At 47.8% G+C, this 25,866-nt stretch overlaps 2 protein-coding genes across 3 annotated transcripts; one reads left to right on the top strand and one right to left on the bottom strand.

The window, feature by feature from the left end:
* Window positions 1-160: 160 nt before the first annotated feature.
* On the bottom strand, window positions 161-13,967 carry LSR (lipolysis stimulated lipoprotein receptor). Of its 2 annotated transcripts, XM_075840402.1 has the most exons (10): window positions 13,669-13,967; window positions 11,386-11,721; window positions 10,250-10,369; window positions 8,172-8,228; window positions 5,284-5,430; window positions 4,644-4,805; window positions 3,541-3,597; window positions 3,320-3,451; window positions 2,132-2,769; window positions 161-576 (listed from the first exon to the last, which is right to left on the bottom strand). In XM_075840402.1, the coding sequence occupies exons 1-10, from the start codon at window positions 13,721-13,723 to the stop codon at window positions 541-543; spliced, it is 1,740 nt and encodes a 579-aa protein (XP_075696517.1). In that variant the 5' UTR covers window positions 13,724-13,967; the 3' UTR covers window positions 161-540. The 2 variants fall into 2 exon arrangements, with proteins under 2 accessions (XP_075696517.1, XP_075696518.1); XM_075840403.1 differs by lacking the exon at window positions 8,172-8,228 and having other exon boundaries at window positions 13,669-13,965.
* A 7,993-nt stretch (window positions 13,968-21,960) lies between these two features.
* On the top strand, window positions 21,961-25,350 carry FAM187B (family with sequence similarity 187 member B). The gene is made up of 2 exons (XM_075839055.1): window positions 21,961-22,853; window positions 25,005-25,350. Exons 1-2 carry the CDS (start codon window positions 22,021-22,023, stop codon window positions 25,336-25,338), a joined length of 1,167 nt encoding a protein of 388 aa, XP_075695170.1. The 5' UTR covers window positions 21,961-22,020; the 3' UTR covers window positions 25,339-25,350.
* Window positions 25,351-25,866: the final 516 nt, after the last annotated feature.

Here is a 25,866-nt window from a genome sequence, read left to right as displayed (position 1 = left end):
ACAATGTAACTTTTTGTTTGTGACCTCTCACAAGATCAGCACACTCCTCTCCTGACATACTCTGTGCTGCTGGGGACCATGCTCCCTCGTATCTTATTTCAGTCTTGCCTTCACCACACGCTAAACTATTTCTGCCGACTTGAAAAACGATGGACAATCATTCAAATGTACAAATTTATAATGAATTGAAAACGTACAAAAAGTCTGAGCACCCATCAATTTATGAAGACGACGTACGAGAGGCGTAATTCATCCCCTATGTAAAGAAACGGCGCAATTATAAAATTCATTTTCTATATTACAAATTATTCTTCTTGTTTCAACAACTTAAATTAAAAAAAAAAAACAAAAAAAAAAGTTTTCCAAAAAAGATTTAAAAAAAAAAAAAAAAAGTTCTAAAAGCATAAAAATCCTACAACTACAATCCACATCATTGAAGCTCCGGCCTCAGGCAGAGACGACTTTAGGTGTTTATGGTTTTTAGATTTCGCCAATCCAGGACGAAATAAAATATCCATTTAAAAAAAAAAAATCTGAGGATTAAACGATGAGACTCTCCCGACTCAAAGCTTCACCCTGAAAAGGAATTAATACAATTAGAGAAGTTCGAAAGATCCGAGCAGAGAACATGATCCTCAGTCAGTAGATTTTTTTAGCACATGATACCTTAAGGCTGGGTTCACACGTGGCACTCCGCAGCGTTAATCCGGACACTCCGCAGCGTTAATCCGCAGCGGAGCCGTTTCTCCATTGACTTCCACTTCTATTTAGAAGTGTTCGTTTAGACGATGCGTAAAATTCCGCTGCGGAGCATAGGCTGCGGAGCGGAATTTGGTGTCCGCAGCATGCTCTGTCTGTTGCGGAGCAGTGGCGGACTCATGGCGGAATTTCTCCATTGACTTCAATGGAGATTCTAAATTCCGCAATGAAGTCCGCAGCTGTCATGCACATGTTATGTGTGCTGCGGATCCGTCTTGCTTTTTTGACATGACATTTCTTCATTCTGGCTGGACCTATGTATTTCTAGGTCTACAGCCAGACTGAGGAAGTCAATGGGGCTCCCGGAATGACGGGAGCGTTGCTAGGAGACGTCTGTAAATAGTCACTGTCCAGGGTGCTGAAAGAGTTAAGCGATCGGCAGTAACTGTTTCTGCCCCCTGGACAGTGACTACCGATCCCAATATACAGCAACCTGTAAAAAAAATAGAAGTTCATACTTACCGAGAACTCCCTGCTTCTGTCTCCAGTCCGGCCTCCCAGGATGACGTTTCAGTGTAAGTGACGGCTGCAGCCAATCACAGGCCAAGCACAGGCTGCAGCGGTCACATGGACTGGAGCTTCATCCAGGGAGGTCGGGCTGGATGCCGAAGGAGGGACGCGTCACCAAGACAACGGCCGGTAAGTATGAAAATCGTTTACTTTCACTAGGGAAAGTGCTGTCCCTTCTCTCTATCCTGCACTGATACAGAGAAGGGAAGCACTTTTACCGCAGTCCGCAGCAGCTAGTCCGCATCAATTTACTGCACATTTTGGGCAGATCCGCAGCCGTAATCCGCAACCCGGATTAGGTGCGGCATTGATGCGGACAGTTGCGGAGGAAATCCGCCACGTGTGGCCATGCCCTAAAGGGGTAGCGCAGGATTAGAGAAAAATGGCTCCTTGGTTCCAAAAACAGCACCACACCCATCTTTAGGTTGTGTCTGGTATTGCAGTGAAGTGAATGGAGCGGTCACAATACCAGACAGCTGTGGTCGTTTTTGGAAGTAAGCAGCCCTGTTTTCCTAATCATGGACAACCCCCTTAAAGGAATAGTCTAAGATTAGACGATCGCAAGCATTGCTGCCGGGTCCCTGCTGTGCAGCACAGCAGAGTCTAGGCGGCTATGGTGCCATGGTAAATAGGCATATTAGCGACGGGAAAGGGTCTCTAAAGGATTAGATAAACATGGCGGCTTTCTTCCAGAAACAGCGCCACACCTGTCCATGGGTTGCGTCTGGTATTGCAGCTGAGCTCCAGTGAAGTGAATGGGGCTGAGCTGCAGTACCACACACCGCCTGCGGGTAGGTGTGGCGTGCTCCTTGGCCACCTTTTTCTAATCCTGTAGAACCCGGGAGGATGTGACGTCACTGACCCGTTTCAGCTTCTTCCCTCTTGAGGACACAGATTCGGTTTCTGTATATGGAGGAGGCGGCGGTGGAAAATCCTCGTCGTCGCGGCGGTTTCTTCTGCCCTCTGAGCGCGAAGAGTTGGCGACACTATCTAAACCATCCCGGCTGCCCGCTCTCTGCTGCTGCTGCTTCCGTCTCAAGGCATCTTCAATGAATCGATCATCGTACTCCGGTTCCTTGTGGGATCGGTCGTATTCCCGGAGGTCGTCTCGACTTCGGCTCCTTTTACCTCCATAGTAGTCGTCTCGAGAGTCGGGGGAGCGTCCGTCTCTGCCTCGGCTGTATCCTCTGCTGCTGTCATCATCTGAGCCGCGTCTCCCTCGGCTTCGGTTGTCAGGGGGATCGCGGTATCGGTCTCTTCTGTCGAGATCATCCAGGTTGTCCATGGAGCGAGTACGCGCTCGTCTCTCATCCCGGAATCCGTCATCGCTGTAAACGCGTGGCCGCGGCGGGGAACGTCTGTAGTCGCTGCCGAAGACCGTTTCCTCCTCCAAGTCCCGGATCGGAGTCATGGCTTGATTTCTTAATCGACCGAGATCGTTCCGCAGGTTGTTTCTGTGATCTTCCTCATGTAGTGAGCTGACCTCGCTCATCGCAGAAGCTTTAGATCAAACAAAAAACGTAAATTAATAGCAGCAAAAACGAAAAATAAATTAATAATATATACATGTGTGTGTGTGTGTGTGTGTGTGTGTGTGTGTGTGTGTGTGTGTGTGTGTGAAACGTATTGCTGGCTGTAACTCAAAAAATATCTAAAATATTATATATTGGGGTATTTTTTTTTTTTTTAGTCCCACTAGGGGACTTGAACACGCGATCGATCGTTGGATCGCTTCCACAATACATTGCAATACTTACGTATTACAAATTGCGCTCTCCTATAAAGTCCGGCCTATAGCAGGGCTTAATATGTGGAACCAGATGGCAGACCTGGGGGCACACATCATGCTCACGGCTGCCATGACAACCCAACGGCACCCGCAACGGAACCCGCTCCGTAGACACGCTGGCAGCATCCACCATACAGGTTTGGCGTCTGTCACCAAGGGGTTAATTCCAAAAAGTTTGGCATGTCTAATAATCCACCACCTCGGTGGTTCCGGGGACGCCGGATTATCGGGAACGTACAGTGATAAGGTACAAGTTCTTACTATTTTCCATTCGGCCGTTGTTTTGAGGCCCCGGTCTGGTTGGATCGAAGTTGGCCAGTTCTTTCTCCATGTAGTAGAGGACCCTCATGGAGTCGTCCTGCTGGTTGGCTTGTATGCGGTAACCACTCCGAACTGGTAGAACGACAAAAAATAGAACAATGTCAGCGCGTGCACAATAACGCGGACAGGCCGCTCGTAAGAACTTAAAGAAGAACCCGTACCAGAAACGGGGGCATCGTTGTCCCGAATAAGAGGAGCCTGAGAGCTGTGACCGCCCACTGAAAATATAAAGAAGGGCAAAATCAATGCAAAATATACAAGACTCGTCAGCGCTCAGTGTCGTTTATGTTTCCTCCACCGCATACACACGGCCGAGCTGCGAGAGGGGGGGTGCAAAATATATACTGGAGAAGTCACGACACTCCACCTACTATTCCTGCTCTCCCCATCGTGTACGGAGCCCCCTCTGCCAGCGATCCCCCGCACCCCAGACACCTTAGTACTAGTAGAATATTTAAAGGGATACTCCTGGCAAAACCGATACACCGTGCTAGGCCTTGTACAGTGCTCGAGGGGGCAGACAAAGACCACCAGAGAATCCCTGCGCCACACTCCGTCAGTGCACGGGATATAACACGGAGCATCAGTTTTGCCCCTTTTAGAGCCGTTCCCGTAAAGGCGATGTGCACCTTCCAAAGGGCTTTTTTATTTAGCTTCTTTATAAACGGGTCATTGTGATTGGTGCGACTTTATAATTAGTTTTGATTAAGAAAAAAAAAAATTAAAAATTATTTACTTTGAGATACAGCTGCTCCATATTCTCTACACAGAGCAGCTGTATCGTTGGCTAACTCCTGCCCCCATCAGTGCCAGCGGGGCCTGTGCGTCTGACAGGCGGGATCCACCTGTTGTCCGTCACATCGAAGTTCATAAGTTACACGTGATAGATGACAGGCTGATCCTGCTGGCGCTGAACCTGTCTGGTCTGCAGGACTGACAGATTTGGGTCATAGCGAAAGATACAGCTGCTCTGTGTAGAGGATACAGAACCGTTGTATCTCAAGCAAAAAAAAATTTTTAATAAAAACTATTGCTCCAATCACACGGACTGACCTATTTATTAAAGAAAACAAAAAAAAAAACACAAAACAATCAAAAAGTTTACATCGCCTCTAAGGGGTTTCGAATACCGATGCTGCATCCTCAGGACAGGCCGTCAATATCTGATCAGTGTCACTTCCAGCACCCCTGCCGATTGAAAAGGCCAAAGCTCTTGCTGGAGAGCCCCATCCATTTGGTTCTAGCGGTGGAACCCGCTACTCACCTGAGCTCGCTGCGTCGTAATCATAACCATTGTACATCTTTATGACGGACCCTGGCGGTGGCACCTTCACCTGGCTGGGGTGGGAGTACATGGAGGGAGCGTAGCCGCTGGGGGCATACATGCTGGGCGCGCCGGAGGTGGCCGCCTTCCCTGCTTCATACACTATGTGGAAACGAGAGATCAGTTATACATTTTATTGTAACCACCACTAGAGGGAGCTCACATTGGATTCAATTATAAATCTACGTCTAGTGAGCTCCCTCTAGTGGTGACTGCAGGCATGAAGAATTTGGCGCTTTGTTTTAGAAGTTCCAATAGTACAACGATAGATTATGAAATTAATCAGCGCAGATTTTTGAGTCTTTATCAGAGCTCTTTGTTATTTAAGGCCCGGTATAGCGGCCATGTGGTCAGAGGGGCTGAAACGTATATCCAGCTCAACACGTCAGATAAGCCAATAGAGCCCCCCGGGCATTTCCACACCATGTACGTAGGCACAGGCCTAAAATTGACAGTATCCGCTGACAAGTTTCAGGATCTCGCACAACCTCATGTATATTGGGACAGACTTGGAACAAGCTGACCGGCGCCATCTACAAGTAATTTTATGTCAAATGTTGTGTTGTATTTGTAAACCTACGAGCTCTGGGGCAGCAGCACTTCTCGGGGCAGCACGGGCACTGCACGTAACAGCAGCAGGTGTGCGGGCAGCATTGGCACCAGCAGATTCCAATCATGAGGACGACAAAGAATCCACCGAGGACGATCAGTACCACAAAAAGCCAGTCTGAAAAACACGAGAGAGAAGCGTCACTGCCTGGAGAGAAGCGGCTCAATAATCCTCCGCACAGAGGTGAAGTCAGGACATCAGCAAGTGACGCTGCCCACAGATTGCAGTAATAAGGGATGACCGTAAACAGGACGGGCAGCGCTCCGCCATCACATGACCCGACATGAAGGATATGTGACGGCTTATACTATATCAGTATATATCATATACATCGTAGGCATGGAAGGGTATACAGGGGTTTTTCCAGTGTTATATTAAATCATTGTATAATAATAAGTACCGTAACTTTCTAACTCTAGGTCTCAATTACTCACCGTTTTCAAGATCTCTGCTTGTTGTCAATGAATAGAATTATTCTCGTTTACATTCAGTCCTGCTTACAAAGCTGAGGGACTGTTACAATGTGTTAGTGTAAGCAATCTTAAACACGCACATCTCTCCTATCCTGGATTACCTACATTTATACATAGTTACAAACCCTCAGCTGTAGGAGCAGGACTAACTAGGTAAAACTTTCAGTCCACAAAACGACTACCACCTGCCTGCGGGCACAGATCTGGCTTTAAAAAGGATATTTCAATGCAGAATAAACCGGCTTATGCTTAAAAGAGGTCTCCTGACAGGTGCCATAGAGGTCTGATAGGTGCCATAGAGGTCTGATAGGTGCCATAGAGGTCTGATAGGTGGGGGTCCCCTCCGCTGTGACCCCACCCATCAAGGAAAACAAGCCACAAAAGAGAGGAGCAGGCAGAGTCCTACGTGGCACGTGGTAAATGTCATCGTCTTCTACCCTTTAAATGGAAAAACTATTGTGCAAATGTCATGAAACGGATCTTGAGGCAGATTTACTAATATCGTCCTAAATTCGGACGCTTAGAATTAGACCAGATGCGCCAAATGTGTCACAGTGCCTCCTGCTGGATGACAAATTTGGGGCAAGTTTAAAAACGTCCGCTGTTTCTGTACCCAAATTTTGTTGCACGTTAAGCCACGCCCATTGTGCAATAAACCACGCCCCCTTTTCGGATGAGTCGCACACATCAGGGAGGCTGCAAAGGTCGCATGTTGCATAGCAAAGCCTCAGAAAATACGGACGGTTTGCGGATGCACATCCGTAGCCGTCCGTATTTACAGAAGCTCTCATAGACTTCTAAGGGCATGTCCGTGCCGTAATTACGGCCAAAAAACAGACACGTTCTATAATTTTTTGAGCAGAACACCTCTCCGTAAATAAAAGGAAAGGCGTGCGTAGCCAATAGAACTGTGTGGGTCCGTAATTACGGCTGAAAAATACGGTCGTGTGCACGGGGCCTTAGACGAGGTGGTTGCGCCCAAGATGGCGGCGCTCAGATCCGTATTTCTTCACACGGCGTGCGCAGTTTCCCAACCTGCATCGGTATTGGGTTTATTCAGCGATTCTAGGGGGTGATAGAATTGTTGAATACAGTCCTGTACGGTGTGAACGAGGCCCAAAGACTCCACAACATGCACAAGAGAGAAGCAGAGGATACGCAGCGGGTCCTGCCAAGCCGGAAACAAGCCATACACACGGCGGTGGGATCAGAAGGGGGGGGGGGGGCAGTCAACTGCTTGAATTTTAATTGGTTAATGAGAACTGCCCCCCCCCCCCCCGTTTGCAAAATAAAATAAATCTTTGTAGCCCCAGTTATGATACAACAAATACTACGCTCCAGCCCTAATACCACGCACCGCGAGCCAACCGCCCTATAACATCGCTGCGCTCGGCACCCACCACCCTAGAGACAGGCGCTCATCCATCTCTGGGAGTAACGTCTCTAATCCGCAGCCTCGCCACCGCAATAAGCACCAAATGTCAGAGCGAAAACCAAGAGCGAAGCCGCAAAGAGGAGGAGGAGCAGTCACATCCAGGCGGAGCTCAGAAACACATCGCCCCCCTCCCCCCTCTCACAGCTGCAATATCATCACTATAAAAGGGGTCGTCTGGGATAAAACTTTTTGGGGGGAAGAATTGTGCAAATAAATGAATGAATGAAGCCACTTGACTATTTAAAAAAACTATTGTCCGGTTCCCTCTCTGCGGGTCCTCAAATATCTGGGGCCGCACAGTCTCTGTGACGAAGGGTCAGTTCACACGGCGGATTTCGCTTGGCAGGTCCCACCGCAAAGTCAGCCATGAAATAGACGCTTCTTTTTCCCGCTAGCTGAGAAAAATCAATAAAATCAGCGAGCGGGAAACAGAAGAGTCCGCCGGCTCCTATTGAAATGAACGGGAGGCGGAACTTTGCGGCATTCATAGCGCCGCTCTACTGTACAGGAGGCGCCATTCACTTCTATTAGCGTGCAGCCGGGAGAAGTCAAAGCAACAAAAGTGCTTCTCATTGTGCGATTCAATGCATCAACTTATCACGGCCGCGCTCCTACAGAACGGGGAGCGAGACCGGCAGGCGACCAGTGCGCACCTTCTCCCATTTATTTATACTGAAAACGATGCAATCAGGGGGAAAATTGCGCAACCCGAATTACGTAAGTCGCCCGACGTCACTCTATAGACCCGACCTCATACTGCAGGTGCTGAAAGAAATGTGAATGGGGAGGAAAGGGGAAGAGAAGACCCTCAAATCAGCTGTTTGTAGCGGGGGGAGCCCCAATGCCATCCAGTACCCGTGAGTAGGTGGGGGGGGGGGGGGCAATAACTTCCAATAACATCCCTGATATTACTGCACTAGATTATTACTGATCATGGATGGAGGATTTACCTTCCATGTCATCTATCTGAAAGCCTGGCAATAGTTCAGAGTCCTCTGATGTTTTACCTAGAGGACGAAAGAAAAACAAGTTACTGTTCTGTTTTTCAGATTTCCCCAAGAGGCAGGGGGCGCTAGTGAGAACACGACTAAAGTCTCCAAAACAAAACGTTAAAAGTAAATTAATACGGCACGTAACCAAAAACAGGAGGACTGCCCTTCCCATCTCACTGCTGAAATACAAGCGTGTCAGTCTTTACCGTCATTACTGGCATTCTAGTCATGAACCAGGAGGCTCGGGATGGAGAGAGCGGGAGATACTCCAATGTGGACTGCTGGAGAGAAAGCAACGGTGGCCGGACATGGGGAAAAACAAATTCAATGGTAACCGGAATCATTGCGTGTTATAAAAAGAGACACGACCGAATTCACCACTTTACTGAGAATAGCCTGTGTGAACATACCCTTAATAGAAAAACCTACACCCCGGCTTCTCCCGCCTTTAGGTTTACCCAAAATGCACTGTACCGAGTATCCCAGACAAACAGAAATCCATCCGGGAAAGATCACGTATGTATATAGAGCATTACCAAAGTACAACACTAGATGGCAGCATTTTACCACCAGAAATTAAAATCCAGCGCAATTCATCAACTTCCTCCTGCGAATTTCGGTTTTATCAATTATTTTCTCCCGGTTTAAACTGTATCTGCATCTTCAAGACGCAGATACAGCTGAATGCAATGGTGGAGCAGGAGACCATGAGGTCCCTGCTCCCCCATTCCCTACGTATGGCTGGACGTGAGGCAGGGACGTTATCGTATATATATATCTCTATCATCGAGGGGTCATCACTAGACTCCTGGGATTCACAGAAACAAAAATCTTACCCTTTAATTATTATTCATGGTAAAAAGCCGAACACATTGCAGAGCGGAGGCCACAGTAAAAAATGAAAAACACTTAAACCTTGTTCCCTCCGACCCCCTCGGTGCTTGGACTTAGTCACTTCCCCCGTTTTCTAATCTCGCTTGGACTATAGAGGGGGAGGGGAGGACTATCCATAGTAAAGGGGTTTGAGCTCGCCCCCTCATGGCCACCACAGCAGCTGCACGCCGACTATATACACAGCCCCGGGTTATATGCTTTTTTTTTTTTTTTTTTAAATCCGATAATTTTCCCCTTATAAAACGTCTCCAGTGACAGAAAACCACAAACCGTCCGACGTTGATAATGATAAAGGATCCGATATCGCTGACGGACGCACCGGCGCGTCTTATAATCCAGGAGAAAAACCAAATCCAGCTAAACAAGTCATGTACAGGCCGCACTGTGGGATGCGAGTATCACATTGCCATATATTGAAGGTTTATTCCTTTTAGATTCGCTCCGCAGTGATGGTTTTCGAGGCCCGTCAAGCTGTATTATTTATGGGTTTTTGTTCAGTTGAATACTGTATTCTCGTGGTTACTGGAAACAGTCAGCAAACTTGTTGTTAGACACCGGACAGTTTTCCTCCCTCGGATGACCGGCCGGTACTGGTCAGCACTTCCCAGCAGGCAAATCCCCAGAACAAGCCAAGTACAGACCCTAAATAGGCAGGTAATGCTCCTTCCCCACTGCGGGCTGAAGTTTGCACACTGCCTGCGACATGCGGGTGCTGCTGCACAGAGCGCAGCTGCAGCCTCTCCTGTGCCTTACACCCGCGTCTCTTCAGCACTTTGCTCACAACGTGGAATGACCTTTATAACTATAGCTCCAGATAGAGGTCATCCGTTCACACCCGTATGTGATACCTGGGCAAGGCATCATGGGACATGTAGTTACCAGAGCCACCGCCTGCGGACAGCACTTTCTACAACAAGATGGCGGAGAAGCTGGATTATTCTCTACTAAAAAAACAAGTTAGGAGGTGGCACGGGGTACATAGAAAGTGGTTATGTTGGTGACGTGAGGGGTGGTGGGGCCAGTTCTGGGTCTGCGGGACTTTCTAGGCACGGGTTGTTTAAACGTCTGGTTTTTCCCCCCTGAAATAAATGTGATAAAAGAAGAAAACGACGTGGCAATGATGAGGGCGATGATCTTCTTACCCAACACCAATAGTTCAGCGTAAGCCTCATTGTTTCCAGTCAGGTCCTGCGACGAGAGGACAGTGCAGTAGTAGACGCCGCTGTCACCCCAAGCCGTCTGATCGAAGGTGAGATCCGCATCTGCAAATACAAAGAATGGAAAGGGTTACCCTAACCCAAACACGGAGACCGGTGCGGCCAACGTCAACGAAATCAACCAAACTCAGGCCGGGAGCTTCTAGGAGAAGAGAACCCGGCAATTGTGGCCAGCAGTGCCCCCCCCTTGTGGCCGGCAGTGCCCCCCCCCTTGTGGCCGGCAGTGCCCCCCCCCTTGTGGCCGGCAGTGCCCCCTTAAGGTCCTTTTACACTGGCCAATATGGACTGGGAAAACGAGCGCCGATCAACGAGATAGCTTGTTAATCGGCGCTCGTTTGCTCCTTTCAATGATCGGTTATATACGGGGATGAGCGATCGTTATTTTCATGGCTCGTCCTCGTACATTTCCATCATGTCGGCAGCGCAGGGCGATGAATGCTCATTTGCCCTATTGTTGGCCTGTGTAAAAGGGCCTTTAGGGCCAGTTCACACTTAGTATTTTGGCACGGTTTTTGACTCGGAAATCACGGAGGCGTTTTTTTTCCTGCTCGCGGGAAAAAGCAGCGACATGCCCTTTCTTCGGGCGTTTCCCTCTAATTATCGTCAATAAAAGAGGCAGAGAAAGCGTTTTTCGCTGAATTCTTTGCCCACGGCGCTCAATGGCCGCGGGTGAAGAATGACGCCCAAAACGCGTCAAATGTTTTGCCAGCAGGTCAAAATCAGCCTCAAAATTCCTGAAGGAATTTTGAGGCAGATTTTTCCGCCTGAAAAAAAAACCCCTCCGTGTGAACAGCGCCTTACACTGCCCTGCAATCTGCCAACGAGGGACTCAGGGCCGTCACTAAATAGACGGCTGCCATTTTTTTTCCCACCTGGCAGCCCCGTCACCCAGTGCGAGTCCCCGTCTGCGATATTGCTGCCTAATAAACCTTTCAGGGTCTCGTAGCTTAGACAATTGCTTATATAGCAACTCCGTAATATAAAGTCACTGATGCAATCGCTGGTGATCTATGTGATCGTGTAGGGTAGGACGACAGCCGGGGGAACGCTCAGACACCTACTGTTGTTTATGGTGACTTTTCGGGCCTGGTAATACGGTCCCAGAGTGACGGAGTTGCCCTGCTTGGTGGCCACGATCCGCACAGTCCTGGTGCTGTCCTGACACTCCACATAGGGGTTATATCCGGCTTGCTGCATCAGGCTGTTGGTGGTGGAGTCCGCGCTGGACGAGCTGAAGGCGTCCGCGATCCGATCCCTGCAGAAGGATCGGTACTTCCAGGTGACGATGGGCGGCTGCAGCGAGCTGGTGTCGTACTCACACCGCAACGTGATTTGCTGGAATAAGATGACCACGTTGAAGGGATTCTTCACCGTAACCTGCATCCCGCTGCCGCCACCTGCAAACACAAACATCACGTGTTAGGATTGGTCCCCCAGAAACGACGTCGTAACCCGTCAAGTGCAGCGCTGCTTAGATACGCAGGTTTGTCATTCAGGATTCTAGGAGAGCTGGGTGACTAATCCCAGGGGGGGAGGGGGGCTGTAGTCCCTTATTTCCCTGGATCAGATAAAACAATGCAGAAGAGGACAACACGGGAGTTATAGTAGGACACTGGTCCCTAATTGTGCATGACGGGGGCCCCCATGTATGCGGGGTACACTTGTGGGTACGTGCGCGGCACTTACTAGACTAGCTATGGTTCTCAATTTAAAGCAGAATGTTGCGGGGGAGGAGCAGACTCAGTCCTATACATGGTCCCGTCCGTCAGTCATAGGTTTCAGAGGGGTTAATCCAGCGTTTCACGTCAGATGACTGCTGGACGAAAACGTCGCCGCGGGAAAATTTGCAAGCGCGTTACGGTCCCTAATGCCGGACAACGTCCTGCCACTTGTGGGACCATTTATTACCCACTAAAGATCTTCCGAGGTCGATGGTCTTCAACATGGGGAACTACAACTCTGCAGCTGCAGTACATGATATCAGCCAGGTGGGGGCAGCAGAGTACACAGGAGGGGGTGTCTCCAGGTGCTCCCGGCCCTCTTGTTATTGTACTTCGCTGCTCCCATTCCTGCCCCCGTGCTGTGCCGCCAGTAACTGCCAGCTCTCACCCCTCCCCCGGGCCTAAGCACCACTGCCCTTCCCCCAACACCGAAACTAATGGGAAGAGCGTAATAAGAAGTGACGTTAGACCGATATAAACTCCAGTCATTATAATATTATATATAAAGGATCTCCATGCGTTATAAGCAGCAGCCGGGGAGGGGGGGGGAGGGGGATATTATAACTGTATATTACATTTATACCCCCTAACCGTGCTTACAAGTATCAGGTGGGGGTAAAATCCTCATCATTTTGTTAAAAGTTGAATAAACCCCTAATTATAGAAGAACGCCCGGCCCGTCATGTAATAAGCTTTATATAATAATAATGATGTCCCGTGTAATACATTTTGTATGTGATAATTCCCCTTTTGTCATATAAGTTGTATATCATTATAAAATTCCCCATCCCCCCCCATGTAATAAGTTGTTTATAATAACACCATCCAAGATATCATATATAATATAACCTCTCATAACATCTATATTAGGAGACCACAAACACTAATACGGTAAGTTGTATATTATAACGAGGCTCCTCCCCTCACACAGGTTTATTAGAACGAGGCCCCTCCCCTCACACAATAAGCTGTATATTATAACGAGGCTCCTCCCCTCACACAATAAGTTGTATATTATAACTAGGCCCCTCCCCTCGTACAATAAGTTGTATATTATAACGAGGCCCCTCCCCTCATACAATAAGTAGTATATTATAACGAGGCCCCTCCCCTCATACAAGTATATTATAACGAGGCCCCTCCCCTCATACAAGTATATTATAACGAGGCCCCTCCCCTCATACAATAAGTTGTATATTATAACTAGGCCCCTCCCCTCATACAATAAGTTGTATATTATAACGAGGCCCCTCCCCTCATACAATAAGTTGTATATTATAACTAGGCCCCTCCCCTCATACAATAAGTTGTATATTATAACTAGGCCCCTCCCCTCATACAATAAGTTGTATATTATAACTAGGCCCCTCCCCTCATACAATAAGTTGTATATTATAACTAGGCCCCTCCCCTCATACAATAAGTTGTATATTATAACTAGGCCCCTCCCCTCCTCATACAATAAGTTATATAGAATTATTAGTGCCCCTCCCCATATAATAAGTTCAGTATATTAGACCCCTCGCCTGTATCGGAGGTGACACAACTCTACTGGGTGCAGCCGCCGCCATTTTCCCGTCCGGTTACCCGGCCCCTCCTGCCCGGGCTCAGCCGTTCGCTTACCTGACAGGGCGCACAGGGAGAGGAGCGCAGGAAGCCAGGAGCCCCCCGCCGCCATGACCGCCGCCGCCTCCCGCCGAAACCTCCGCTGAGAAAAGTGACCTCCGACCCAAGTGCAGCGGAGAAACCACCTGTCCGTCTACCGGGGGGTCGGCGCTGATAGATCCTGCGGGACTCCCGGACTATCACACGGGACGAGCACTGGCTGTAGAGTCCGCTGAAGGAGCCACCTGCCCGGCCCAGGGAAAAGTAAGGAAACAAGAAAGAGGAGGGATCCGGCCTCTCCCGTGAGTGGGAATGGTTCAGCCCAGGTAAAGCCACGCCCCCTCCTCCAGCATTGTGTGAATAGGAGGGAGAGTGGAGGCTCAATGCCTGGCAGCTGCTGAATAAAGCACAGTGACTATGTCCTGCACCCTGCCTGGTCTACTGCTGTATAATCATGGAGCGGCCTCATACACCTGTCCTGTCCAAATACACCTGTCCTGATCTATATGGCCCTGACCTCATACACATGTCCGGATCTATATGGCCCTGACCTCATACACATGTCCGGATCTATATGGCCCTGACCTAATACACCTGTCCTGATCTATATGGTCCTGACCTCATACACCTGTCCTGTCCAAATACACCTGTCCTGACCTCATACACCTGTCCTGATCTATATGGTCCTGACCTCATACACCTGTCCTGATCTATATGGTCCTGTCCTCATACACCTGTCCTGATCTATATGGTCCTGACCTCATACACCTGTCCTGATCCTCATGGTGCTGACCTCATACACCTGTCCTGATCTATATGGTCCTGACCTCATACACCTGTCCTGATCTATATGGTCCTGACCTCATACACCTGTCCTGATCCTCATGGTGCTGACCTCATACACCTGTCCTGATCTATATGGTCCTGACCTCATACACCTGTCCTGATCTATATGGTCCTGACCTCATACACCTGTCCTGATCCTCATGGTGCTGTCCTCATATTCCAGACCTGTCAGTGACTTCTTTGTATCCTATGTTGCTGTCCTCCCTGCCCCTCCCCTGTTCTGTATCACCTGTCTCTGACCTTTACCATTCACCTCCTGGGTGTTTGTTCTCACCTGTTCTTGGATCGGGTTGTGTTTGTTGTCTCGGTGTCTTGCATTGTTCTTTGCATTGTTCTTCACAGGTGACATTGCCCCTTCTTCCCTCCCTGTGACATTGTTGCAGCATCATCCGCAGCTCCTGTTGTAGTGATGAGCGGATAACTTGTCCGGTGTCCTACTGGAATTATTACAGCAATATGGAGCTCCCTATGATGATCGGGTGCAGAGAAGCACAGGAGCCAGAAGATGCAGTCGTAAATGAAATGATCTACTGATGTAATACAGTGTGCATTGCCATAGTGAGAGAGGCTGCCCATGTAATATCAAATGCATTATTATATATAATAAAACTTATTTATATCATGTGCTTTGCCTCTTATAATTGGTTTAATAATGTCCATTCTGTCATATAATTAGTATTAGTACATTATAATCAGGCCCCTCCCAGCATGTAATAAGTTATACATTATAATCAAGCCCCTCCCAGCCCCAGCATGTAATAAGTTATATATTATAATCAGGCCCCTCCCAGTATGTAATAAGTTATATATTATAATCAGGCCCCTCCCAGCATGTAATAAGTTCTATATTATAATCAGGCCCCTCCCAGCATGTAATAAGTTCTATATTATAATCAGGCCCCTCCCAACATGTAATAAGTTATATATTATAATCAGGCCCCTCCCAGCATGTAATAAGTTATATATTATAATCAGGCCCCTCCCAGCATGTAATAAGCTATATATTATAATCAGGCCCCTCCCAGCATGTAATAAGTTATATATTATAATCAGGCCCCTCCCAGCATGTAATAAGCTATATATTATAATCAGGCCCCTCCCAGCATGTAATAAGCTATATATTATAATCAGGCCCCTCCCAGCATGTAATAAGTTCTATATTATAATCAGGCCCCTCCCAGCATGTAATAAGCTATATATTATAATCAGGCCCCTCCCAGCATGTAATAAGCTATATATTATAATCAGGCCCCTCCCAGCATGTAATAAGTTATATATTATAATCAGGCCCCTCCCAGCATGTAATAAGTTATATATTATAATCAGGCCCCTCCCAGCATGTAATAAGCTATATATTATAATCAGGCCCCTCCCAGCATGTAATAAGTTATATATTATAATCAGGCCCCTCCCAGCATGTAATAAGTTATACATTATAATCAGGCCCCTCCCAGCATGTAATAAGTTATACATTATAATCAGGCCCCTCCCAGCATGTAATAAGTTATATATTATAATCAGGCCCCTCCCAGCATGTAATAAGTTATATATTATAATCAGGCCCCTCCCAGAATTTAATAAGTTATACATTATAATCAGGCCCCTCCCAGCATGTAATAAGCTATATATTATAATCAGGCCCCTCCCAGCATGTAATAAGTTATATATTATAATCAGGCCCCTCCCAGCATGTAATAAGTTATATATTATAATCAGGCCCCTCCCAGCATGTAATAAGTTATATATTATAATCAGGCCCCTCCCAGCATGTAATAAGCTATATATTATAATCAGGCCCCTCTCAGCATGTAATAAGTTATATATTATTATCAGGCCCCTCCCAGCATGTAATAAGTTATATATTATAATCAGGCCCCTCCCAGCATGTAATAAGTTATACATTATAATCAGGCCCCTCCCAGCATTTAATAAGTTATATATTATGATCAGGCCCCTCCCAGCATGTAATAAGTTATATATTATAATCAGGCCCCTCCCAGCATGTAATAAGTTATACATTATAATCAGGCCCCTCCCAGCATTTAATAAGTTATACATTATAATCAGGCCCCTCCCAGCATGTAATAAGTTATATATTATAATCAGGCCCCTCCCAGCATGTAATAAGTTATATATTATAATCAGGCCCCTCCCAGCATGTAATAAGTTATATATTATAATCAGGCCCCTCCCAGCATGTAATAAGTTGTACAGTTAGGGCCAGAATTATTTGGACAGTGACACAAGTTTTGGCATTTTAGCTTTTTACAAAACATATTGAATATCCAGTTATATTATCACTATGGGCTTAAAGTGCAGACCCTCAGCTTTAATTTGAGGGCATTCACATCCTAATTTGAGGAAGGGGTTAGGAATTACAGCTCTTTAATAAGTAGCTGCATCTTTTTCAAGAGACCAAATTTAATTGGACAATTATCTCAAAATATATTTAATGAGCTGTATGGGCTATTCCCTCGTTAATCCATCATCAATTAAGCAGGTAAAAGGTCTGGAGTTGATTCCAGGTGTGACATTTGCATTTGGAAGCTGTTGCTGTGAACCCACAACATGAGGTCAAAGGAGCTCTCAATGCAAGTGAAACAAACCATCGTTAGGCTGAAAAAATGAAGAAATCATCAGAGAGAAGCACAAATGTTAGGAGCGGCCAAATCAATAGTTGGGTACATTCTTGAAAAAAAAAAGAGCGCACTGGTGATCTCAGGAACTCCAAAAGGCCTGGACGTCCACGGAAGACAACAGTGGTGGATGATCGCAGAGTCCTTTCCATGGTGAAGAAAAACCCTGTCACAACATCTACCCAAGTGAAGACTCTCCTGGAAGTAGGTGGATCAGTATCTACCATAAAGAGTCTACCATAAAGAGAAGACGTCATGAGAGCAAGTACAGGCGTTTCACCATAAGGTGCAAACCATTAATCAGCCTCAAAAATAGAAAATTAGACTTTGCCTGTGGAAGCATGGTGAGGGCAGTGTGATGGCATGGTGGAGGCAGTGTGATGGCATGGTGGAGGCAGTGTGATGGCATGAAGGGGGCAGTGTGATGGCATGGTGAGGGCAGTGTGATGGCATGGTGGAGGCAGTGTGATGGCATGGTGGAGGCAGTGTGATGGCATGAAGGGGGCAGTGTGATGGCATGGTGAGGGCAGTGTGATGGCATGGTGGAGGCAGTGTGATGGCATGGTGGAGGCAGTGTGATGGCATGAAGGGGGCAGTGTGATGGCATGGTGGAGGCAGTGAGATGGCATGGTGAGGGCAGTGTGATGGCAAGGTGGAGGCAGTGTGATGGCATGGTGGAGGCAGTGTGATGGCATGAAGGGGGCAGTGTGATGGCATGGTGAGGGCAGTGTGATGGCATGGTGGAGGCAGTGTGATGGCATGGTGGAGGCAGTGTGATGGCATGAAGGGGGCAGTGTGATGGCATGGTGAGGGCAGTGTGATGGCATGGTGGAGGCAGTGTGATGGCATGGTGGAGGCAGTGTGATGGCATGAAGGGGGCAGTGTGATGGCATGGTGAGGGCAGTGTGATGGCATGGTGGAGGCAGTGTGATGGCATGGTGGAGGCAGTGTGATGGCATGAAGGGGGCAGTGTGATGGCATGGTGGAGGCAGTGAGATGGCATGGTGAGGGCAGTGTGATGGCAAGGTGGAGGCAGTGTGATGGCATGGTGGAGGCAGTGTGATGGCATGAAGGGGGCAGTGTGATGGCATGGTGAGGGCAGTGTGATGGCATGGTGGAGGCAGTGTGATGGCATGGTGGAGGCAGTGTGATGGCATGAAGGGGGCAGTGTGATGGCATGGTGAAGGCAGTGTGATGGCATGGTGGAGGCAGTGTGATGGCATGGTGGAGGCAGTGTGATGGCATGGTGGGGGCAGTGTGATGGCATGGTGGGGGCAGTGTGATGGCATGGTGGGGCAGTGCGATGGCATGGTGGAGGCAGTGCGATGGCATGGTGGAGGCAGTGTGATGGCATGGTGGAGGCAGTGTGATGGCATGGTGGAGGCAGTGTGGTGGCATGGTGGGGGCAGTGTAATGGCATGGTGGGGGCAGTGTGGTGGCAATGTGATGGCATGGTGGGGGCAGTGTGATGGCATGGTGGGGCAGTGCGATGGCATGGTGGAGGCAGTGCGATGGCATGGTGGAGGCAGTGCGATGGCATGGTGGAGGCAGTGTGGTGGCATGGTGGGGGCAGTGTAATGGCATGGTGGAGGCAGTGTGATGGCATGGTGGGGGCAGTGTCGTGGCATGGTGGAGGTAGTGTGGTGGCATGGTGGGGGCAGTGTGGTGGCAATGTGATGGCATGGTGGGGGCAGTGTGATGGCATGGTGGAGGCAGTGTGATTGCATGGTGGGGGCAGTGTGATGGCAAGGTGGAGGCAGTGTGATGGCATGGTGGGGGCAGTGTGGTGGCATGGTGGAGGCAGTGTGGTGGCATGGTGGGGGCAGTGTGGTGGCAATGTGATGGCATGGTGGGAGCAGTGTGATGGCATTGTGGGGGCAGTGTGGTGGCATGGTGGAGGCAATGTGATGGCATGGTGGGGGCAGTGTGATGGCATGGTGGAGGCAGTGTGATGGCATGGTGGAGGCAGTGTGATGGCATGGTGGAGGCAGTGTGATGGCATGGTGGAGGCAGTGTGATGGCATGGTGGAGGCAGTGTGATGGCATGGTGGGGGCAGTGTGATGGCATGGTGGAGGCAGTGTGATGGCATGGTGGAGGCAGTGTGATGGCATGGTGGGGGCAGTGTGATGGCATGGTGGGGGCAGTGTGATGGCATGGTGGAGGCAGTGTGGGGGCAGTGTGGTGGCATGGTGGGGGCAGTGTGGTGGCATGGTGGAGGCAATGTGATGGCATGGTGGGGGCAGTGTGATGGCATGGTGGGGGCAGTGTGATGGCATGGTGGAGGCAGTGTGATGGCATGGTGGAGGCAGTGTAATGGCATGGTAGGGGCAGTGTGATGGCATGGTGGGGGCAGTGTGATGGCATGGTGGGGGCAGTGTGATGGCATGGTGGGGGCAGTGTGATGGCATGGTGGAGGCAGTGTAATGGCATGGTAGGGGCAGTGTGATGGCATGGTAGGGGCAGTGTGATGGCATGGTGGGGGCAGTGTGATGGCATGGGCATGCATGGCTGCCTGGCACTGGGTCACTAGTGTTTATTGATGATGTGACTGGAGACAGAAGCAGCCAGATGAATTCTGAAGTGTTCAGGGATTTACTTTCTGCTCAGATTCAACCAAATGCAGCAGGTGATTGGACGTCACTTCACAGGACAGATGGACAATGACCCAAAACATACTGCGAAAGCCGCCCAGGAGTTTATAACGCAAAGAAGTGAAATATTCTGCAATGGCCGAGACACCAGATCTCACCCCGATCCAGCATTTCACCTGCTGAAGACAAAACCTAAGGCAGAAAGAGCCACAAACAATCAACAAGTGAAGACGCTGCAGTAACGGCCGGCAAAGCCTCACAGAGGAGGAAAAGCAGCGTGTGGTGATGCCCATGGGGTCCGGACTTCAGGCCGTCATTGCTGCACAGGATTCTCTACAAAGTATTAAAAAAACACATTTTATTTCTGGGAATGTTCATTTGTCCAATTACTTTTGAGCCCCTGAAATGAGGCGGCGGTGTAGAAAATGGCAGCAATTCCTAAACGATTCACAGGATATTTTTGTTCAACCCCTTGAATTAAACCTGAAAGTCTAAACTTCAATTGTATCTCAGTTGTTTCATTTCACATCTAATGTGGTGGCAGCGGAGCCCAAATCATGAAGATTGTGTCACTGTCCAAATAATTCTGCACCTCACTGTATATGATAATCCGGCCCCTCCCAACATGTAATAAGTTAGATATCATAATTATTAGACTCCTCCCTTATTTGAATAATTTGCATTTTACAAATACAAGTCCATTCCTCACCATTTGAAAAATGTCTGCATGCTGTCAGTGAATGGAAAAACTCCTGTTTACATCTAGAAGCTGAAAACTCCTACAGGTCTGATAATTCTCACAGCTGATGGTTTGTTTCAGTTGTATCCAATTCTCTGTGAGCTAAACATCCTGGTCTCAAATCTGATACGTTTTTCTGGCACTCATACATTGTAGCAAACTATCCAGACAGGAGAGAGATTGCTGCTGCTGCACAGAGGACTGTCTCGACTGGATACAATTGTTGCAAACCCTCAGCTGTTAGAAGTTTTATGTCTGTACTGTTTTCCTTTCATTGCCAGAAAACCGTGATCTTGAAAAAAGCTAGAAATGAAAACACGAAGTATATGAGAAAGTTGCAAAACTTTTTTATTATAAAAATGATTTACTCTTTAGACTTGGGCAGCGTGAAGTCCGGTGCAAATTTCAATGTAAAGTAAAACAATGAAAACAGAAAGTGCAAAGTCCAGTCTGCTGTATGTGGTGCCAAGCACCTAACCCAGATGCCAGGCACCTAACCCAGATGCCAAGCTTTTACCCAGATGCCAAGATTCAGTATGAGAAGACACAACAGTTTTTTTTTTAGTTTACAACAGTTGTGGAGCCACAGGCCGGGGCCCCAGAACTACATGTGGCCCCAAAGACGCTGGCTGGAGAGCAATTCTTTGAGGACTCCTTCACACGGGAATATTTCAAGTGATATTTCTATGAACCATTAAAGGGTAGTTAAAATAAGTGACCTATGTCTCTCCTCACCAGTCCGTAGGGTTTTCCGGGTCTTTGATATTGATGACCTATGATTAGGGTAGGTCTTTAATATCAGATCTGTGGGGGTCTGGCTCCTAGCACTCCCACCAATCATCAGGCTGCAGTGCTTCGGTGAGTGTTACAACCTTTTTATTGGACAGCGCCGTACTTTTGGTAGTGGTTGTGCCTGGTACTGCAGCTCAAGTGAATGGAACTAAGTTGCAGTACCAGGCACAACCACTACCAAATGTACGGCGCTGTGCCTGATAAGCAATGAAAAGGCTGCAGCGATCACTGGAGCGCTACACCACTCTGCAATCAGCTGATCGTGGGGGGTGCCTTGAATCGTAACCCCACTGATCTGATATTGATGACCTATCCCAAGGAAAAGTCCTTTAAGTAATGTTTGCCTTTCTCAGGTCTATATCTATGCATACGAGATGTGAAATGGTTGTCATTTTTGACCGGGTCGTTTTTTTGCCTAGCAACCACTATGATAGTTGCTAGGCAATCTGTCCCTATAGATCCACACCCATCCTATCAGGCAATCTGTGCTGTGTCACAAGGCATGATGGGAGGGACATTCAGAACAGGAAAGGTATTTATAGCCAAGCCTAAAATAATTCTTGACCATTTAGTTGAGGAAAGCGTACTGCACCTTTAATACTAATATCAATTGTGACCGAAATTCCCCTTTAAGAGCTGAGCTATAGTGAACGTCGACAATTGTCCTACATTCTGCTGGAACCCTTGTGTGTTATGACCTCGTTGGTTCCGCATCATGTCCAGTAGAAGGGCAGACGGTCCGGCACACAGTGACGAAGCAGATCAATGAATCTGCTGTCCTTCACGTTATTTTTGGGGATCCTAGTTCACGAGACATCACATGCCAAGGATGAAGACACCATAACCTTGTCTTGTCCGGCTCATCGACCTTGTAGAACGGCTTTTGCCTCTTACAATCCCATAACCCTAAAATGTGACCGGCCTGAAAATGCCCCTGTGTATTGGCAATACCTTGACATCTTCCATCCTCATGCACGGGCAGTGACCTTCACACAAAGTAGTGGTTCCTTCCCTCAAGATGAAGATCTCGACCATCAAGAACACTTGAAGGTCTTGGATTTGAGGTCAAGATCAGTCTTACTTTCGGGAAACCTCAAACTCCTGTCCCCAAGAGTGCAGGACACAGGAATCTACACCTGTAGGGATGAGAAGAAACATTTGGCCTATTACGAAATTGATATCCAGGACGCCCAAAACATTTACATCTCGCATGCCCGTTTGGGCCACAGAGTCCACCCTAACACTACCATAGACCTTGGCGAGGTGGGAACTGCGGAGGTGTTCACCGTATGGAGCGGCTGGCAGCCTTGTGATCGCTGCGGGATGTTGGGTGAAAGAAAGAAGGTTGGGTTCTGCTACATTAAGATCACGAAGAACTCCACAGTTATAGAGGAGCCCGGGCCGTGTGGACTTTTGCAATCCCATTTTAGTCCACTTCAATTTAATCACACGCCGGAATTGAGGATTGAGACGTGCGACGGGACTTGTCATGAGATCGCATCTACGGAGAACGAGGATCTCACCATGGTGGTGGACGATTATCACACTTATCTCCATGCGGATGCCTTGTTTAGGTGTCCAATGTCTTCGATCTACAAGTAAGTAAGAGGTAGAGGGTAGAAGTGGGGAGAAGATGTAAGTAGGGTTGGGGGATTCCACCGTTACTTCTGAGAAGTCATTGACTCCTTGAAATTCATTGCTACTGGTTGGTCAACATCTGGAGATCAACGTCTTGGACTTCTCAAAGGAATTCGGCCATGTTACCAAATGCCATCACCTCCTTCTTCTGAACCAAGGGTGGACATACTATATGCCCATGGCCCAGTAGGTATGGGGGCCCACTCCCGCATTAAAAGCCGCTTCCTACTGTCTATGGGTTGAGCTTATGAATTAGAAGGACATAAGGAGGATGAGATATTTAACAAGTGCCCCCTTCTGTCTGTGTCCGTCCTCGTTCGGCTCACGGGCTCCCACCGATATTATCTATGAATTCCAATGAAGAAGAAAAAATCAGCGAGCGGACCCAAGTGTTACGGATTGCGCTGCGGATTACCTGCGTAAGTCCAAATAGTTTAAGGTGTCACTAAACTTCTAAAAACTTGACTCCCACCCATTGCTAAAACGAAACAGCAGAATCGCTTGAGTGAGCGCTGTGCCGCTCTGTTTCTAATCGACTTCTCTCGCCTTTTCTTGGAGCGGTGTACCGGCTCAATAAAAAGTCTGTACACCGCTCCGAGGAAGACCAATCAGAAACAAAGCGGCATAACGCTCACCTGAGCGCTTCTGCCGCTTCGTTTTAGCGATCGTTAGGGGTCTCAGTACTCGGACCCACACTGGTCAAAACTTCTGCAGTGTCATTATGGCAAGTTTTTTAAAAGTTTTGTTACCCTTTAAAATAAAAATCAACTATACTCCCCTTCCCTGGTGCCCCCATGTCAACGCCTCCTAGGTACACAGCTGGTATCTGTACACCCGGCCTCTAACGATGACGTATCGTGCCGACATGCGACCGCTGCACTCAATCACAGGCTGCAGCGGTGGAGGCCGGGTATACAGGGACCGGTGGGGACCAGGGAAGCATTGAGCGCCAGGGCAGGTGAGTATATTTTTTTTTTAAGAGACATGAAAGTTGAATTCATTAACCCCTTCCCGAAATTTGACCTATGGCTACGTCATAGCCGAGTAGGGGAAGCATGGAGCGGGCTCACGGGCTGAGCCCGCTCCATACAATGCGGGTGTCGGCTGTATGTTACAGCCGACACTTCACAGTAACCCATTAAATGCCGCGGTCAATAGCGACTTCGGCATTTAAATAGTTAGAATGCAATCGCGGGGTGGCGATGGTTGCCATAGCAGCCTGGGGGCCTAATGAAGACCCCCAGATCTGCCCTCCCTGTGCTCCTATTAAGCCCTTCCTCTGGAAGGGGCTTAATAGAAGCCTGTCAGAAAGGCGATTTACTGCAATACATTAGTATTGCAGTATATAGTGCAAGCGATCCAATGATCGCTGGTTCAAGTCCCCGAGGAGGACTAATAAAAAAAAAGAGGAAAAATCTGTTGAATAAAGTTTTTTTTTATGTACAAAAAATAAAATATTAAAATTTTAAAAAAAAACCTTTTCCAATTTCCCCCTAAAGCATTGTAAAAAAATAAAAGTAAATAAATAAACATAATTGGTATCGCCGCAGCCGTAAAAGTCTGAACTATTACAATATATCATTATTTATCCCGCACGGTGAACGCCATAAAAATAAAAAAATTACGGGCTCTTGGAATTTGGCGACACAAAATACATTTTATTTTTCACAGTTCGTTTTTTCTTTATAAAAGTAGTAAAATATAGAAAAAACAATATATATTTGGTATCGCCGTGATCGTATTGACCCTCAGAAAAAAGTTAACATGTCGTTTTAATTTCCCGGGGAATTCCGTAAAAACGGCACGCAAAAAAACAATGGATGAATCGCAGTTATTTAATTTTCTACCCCACAAATTTTTTTTTCCCGTTTCCTAGTACATTATATGGCACGATAAATGGTGCTACGAAAAACTACAACTTGTCCCGCAAAAATCAAGTCCTCTTAGGACTATATCGATGGAAAAATCAAAAAGTTATGGCTTTTGGAACGCGGGGGAGGAAAAAACTAAATTGAAAATCTGAAAAATGGCTGCGGCGGGAAGGGGTTAATTCAACTTCATGATTGCCGCTCTATGTCCTGACATGTGACCTCCTATGTTTTCATCTACAGACCCGTATACTGGGAACACGGAAACGCGTCTTTTACCCGCCTACAGCAAATGATGAACAACGCGTCCTACGTCCTGGACAAGGCGACTGGAGGGGGGACCTTGTTTATTCCAGTCCTTAATAAATCGGAGGAGGGCGTCTACAGGTGTTACGTGGACCGTAGGCTGACGGGGCGGTTCCATGTGATATTCCTTAATGTGCAATATACCTCAGTCCCCCAACATTCCTCCATGTTTATGTCCATCATTACCGGTCTGTCCGTGTTCCTGGCGGTTCTTTTATTTGTAATCATCCTCCAGTACTGCAAGGAAACCACCGACCGCGTCATTCATTAGGATTGGACGTAAACAAGTATATTTGAATACATTTTGAAAATGTTCTTATTTTTTTCATTATTCAATTTATGTACGGTATGTGACGCTAAAGAGGAATGATGTGTGTCACGATCTAGGGGTATGTGGACCCAATCGGCCGCTCCGCCGTAGCCGAGTGTCAGCTGGCCAAATAACCGTCTATATAAAGTCCATGCAAAGTCCTTAGTACAAGAATACCTGTAAGAGTCCAGACAGTAGCAGAGGCTTTGGCACGGATGGAGCTTGATGTGGCAGACGGCGCAAGGCGTGGCGGATGACATCAGACGTGGCGGATGACATCAGACGTGGCGGATGACATCAGACTTGGAGAATGACATCAGACGTGGTGGATGACATCAGACGTGGTGGATGACAGCAGACGTGGCAGATGACACCAAACGTGGCAGATGATACACACGACTCCGACTTAAGGCTCAGGTACAGGAAACAACTCAGCAACAGGATACAGGAAGCAGGATACGGGAACACTGGGAGCAGGATAAAACGTAG

The sequence above is a fragment of the Rhinoderma darwinii genome, chromosome 10 (assembly GCF_050947455.1).
Source record: "Rhinoderma darwinii isolate aRhiDar2 chromosome 10, aRhiDar2.hap1, whole genome shotgun sequence".
NCBI classification, from domain to species: Eukaryota; Metazoa; Chordata; class Amphibia; order Anura; family Rhinodermatidae; genus Rhinoderma; species Rhinoderma darwinii.
Note: the sequence above shows the minus strand (reverse complement) of the source record. Positions and strands in the feature narration are given on the sequence as shown.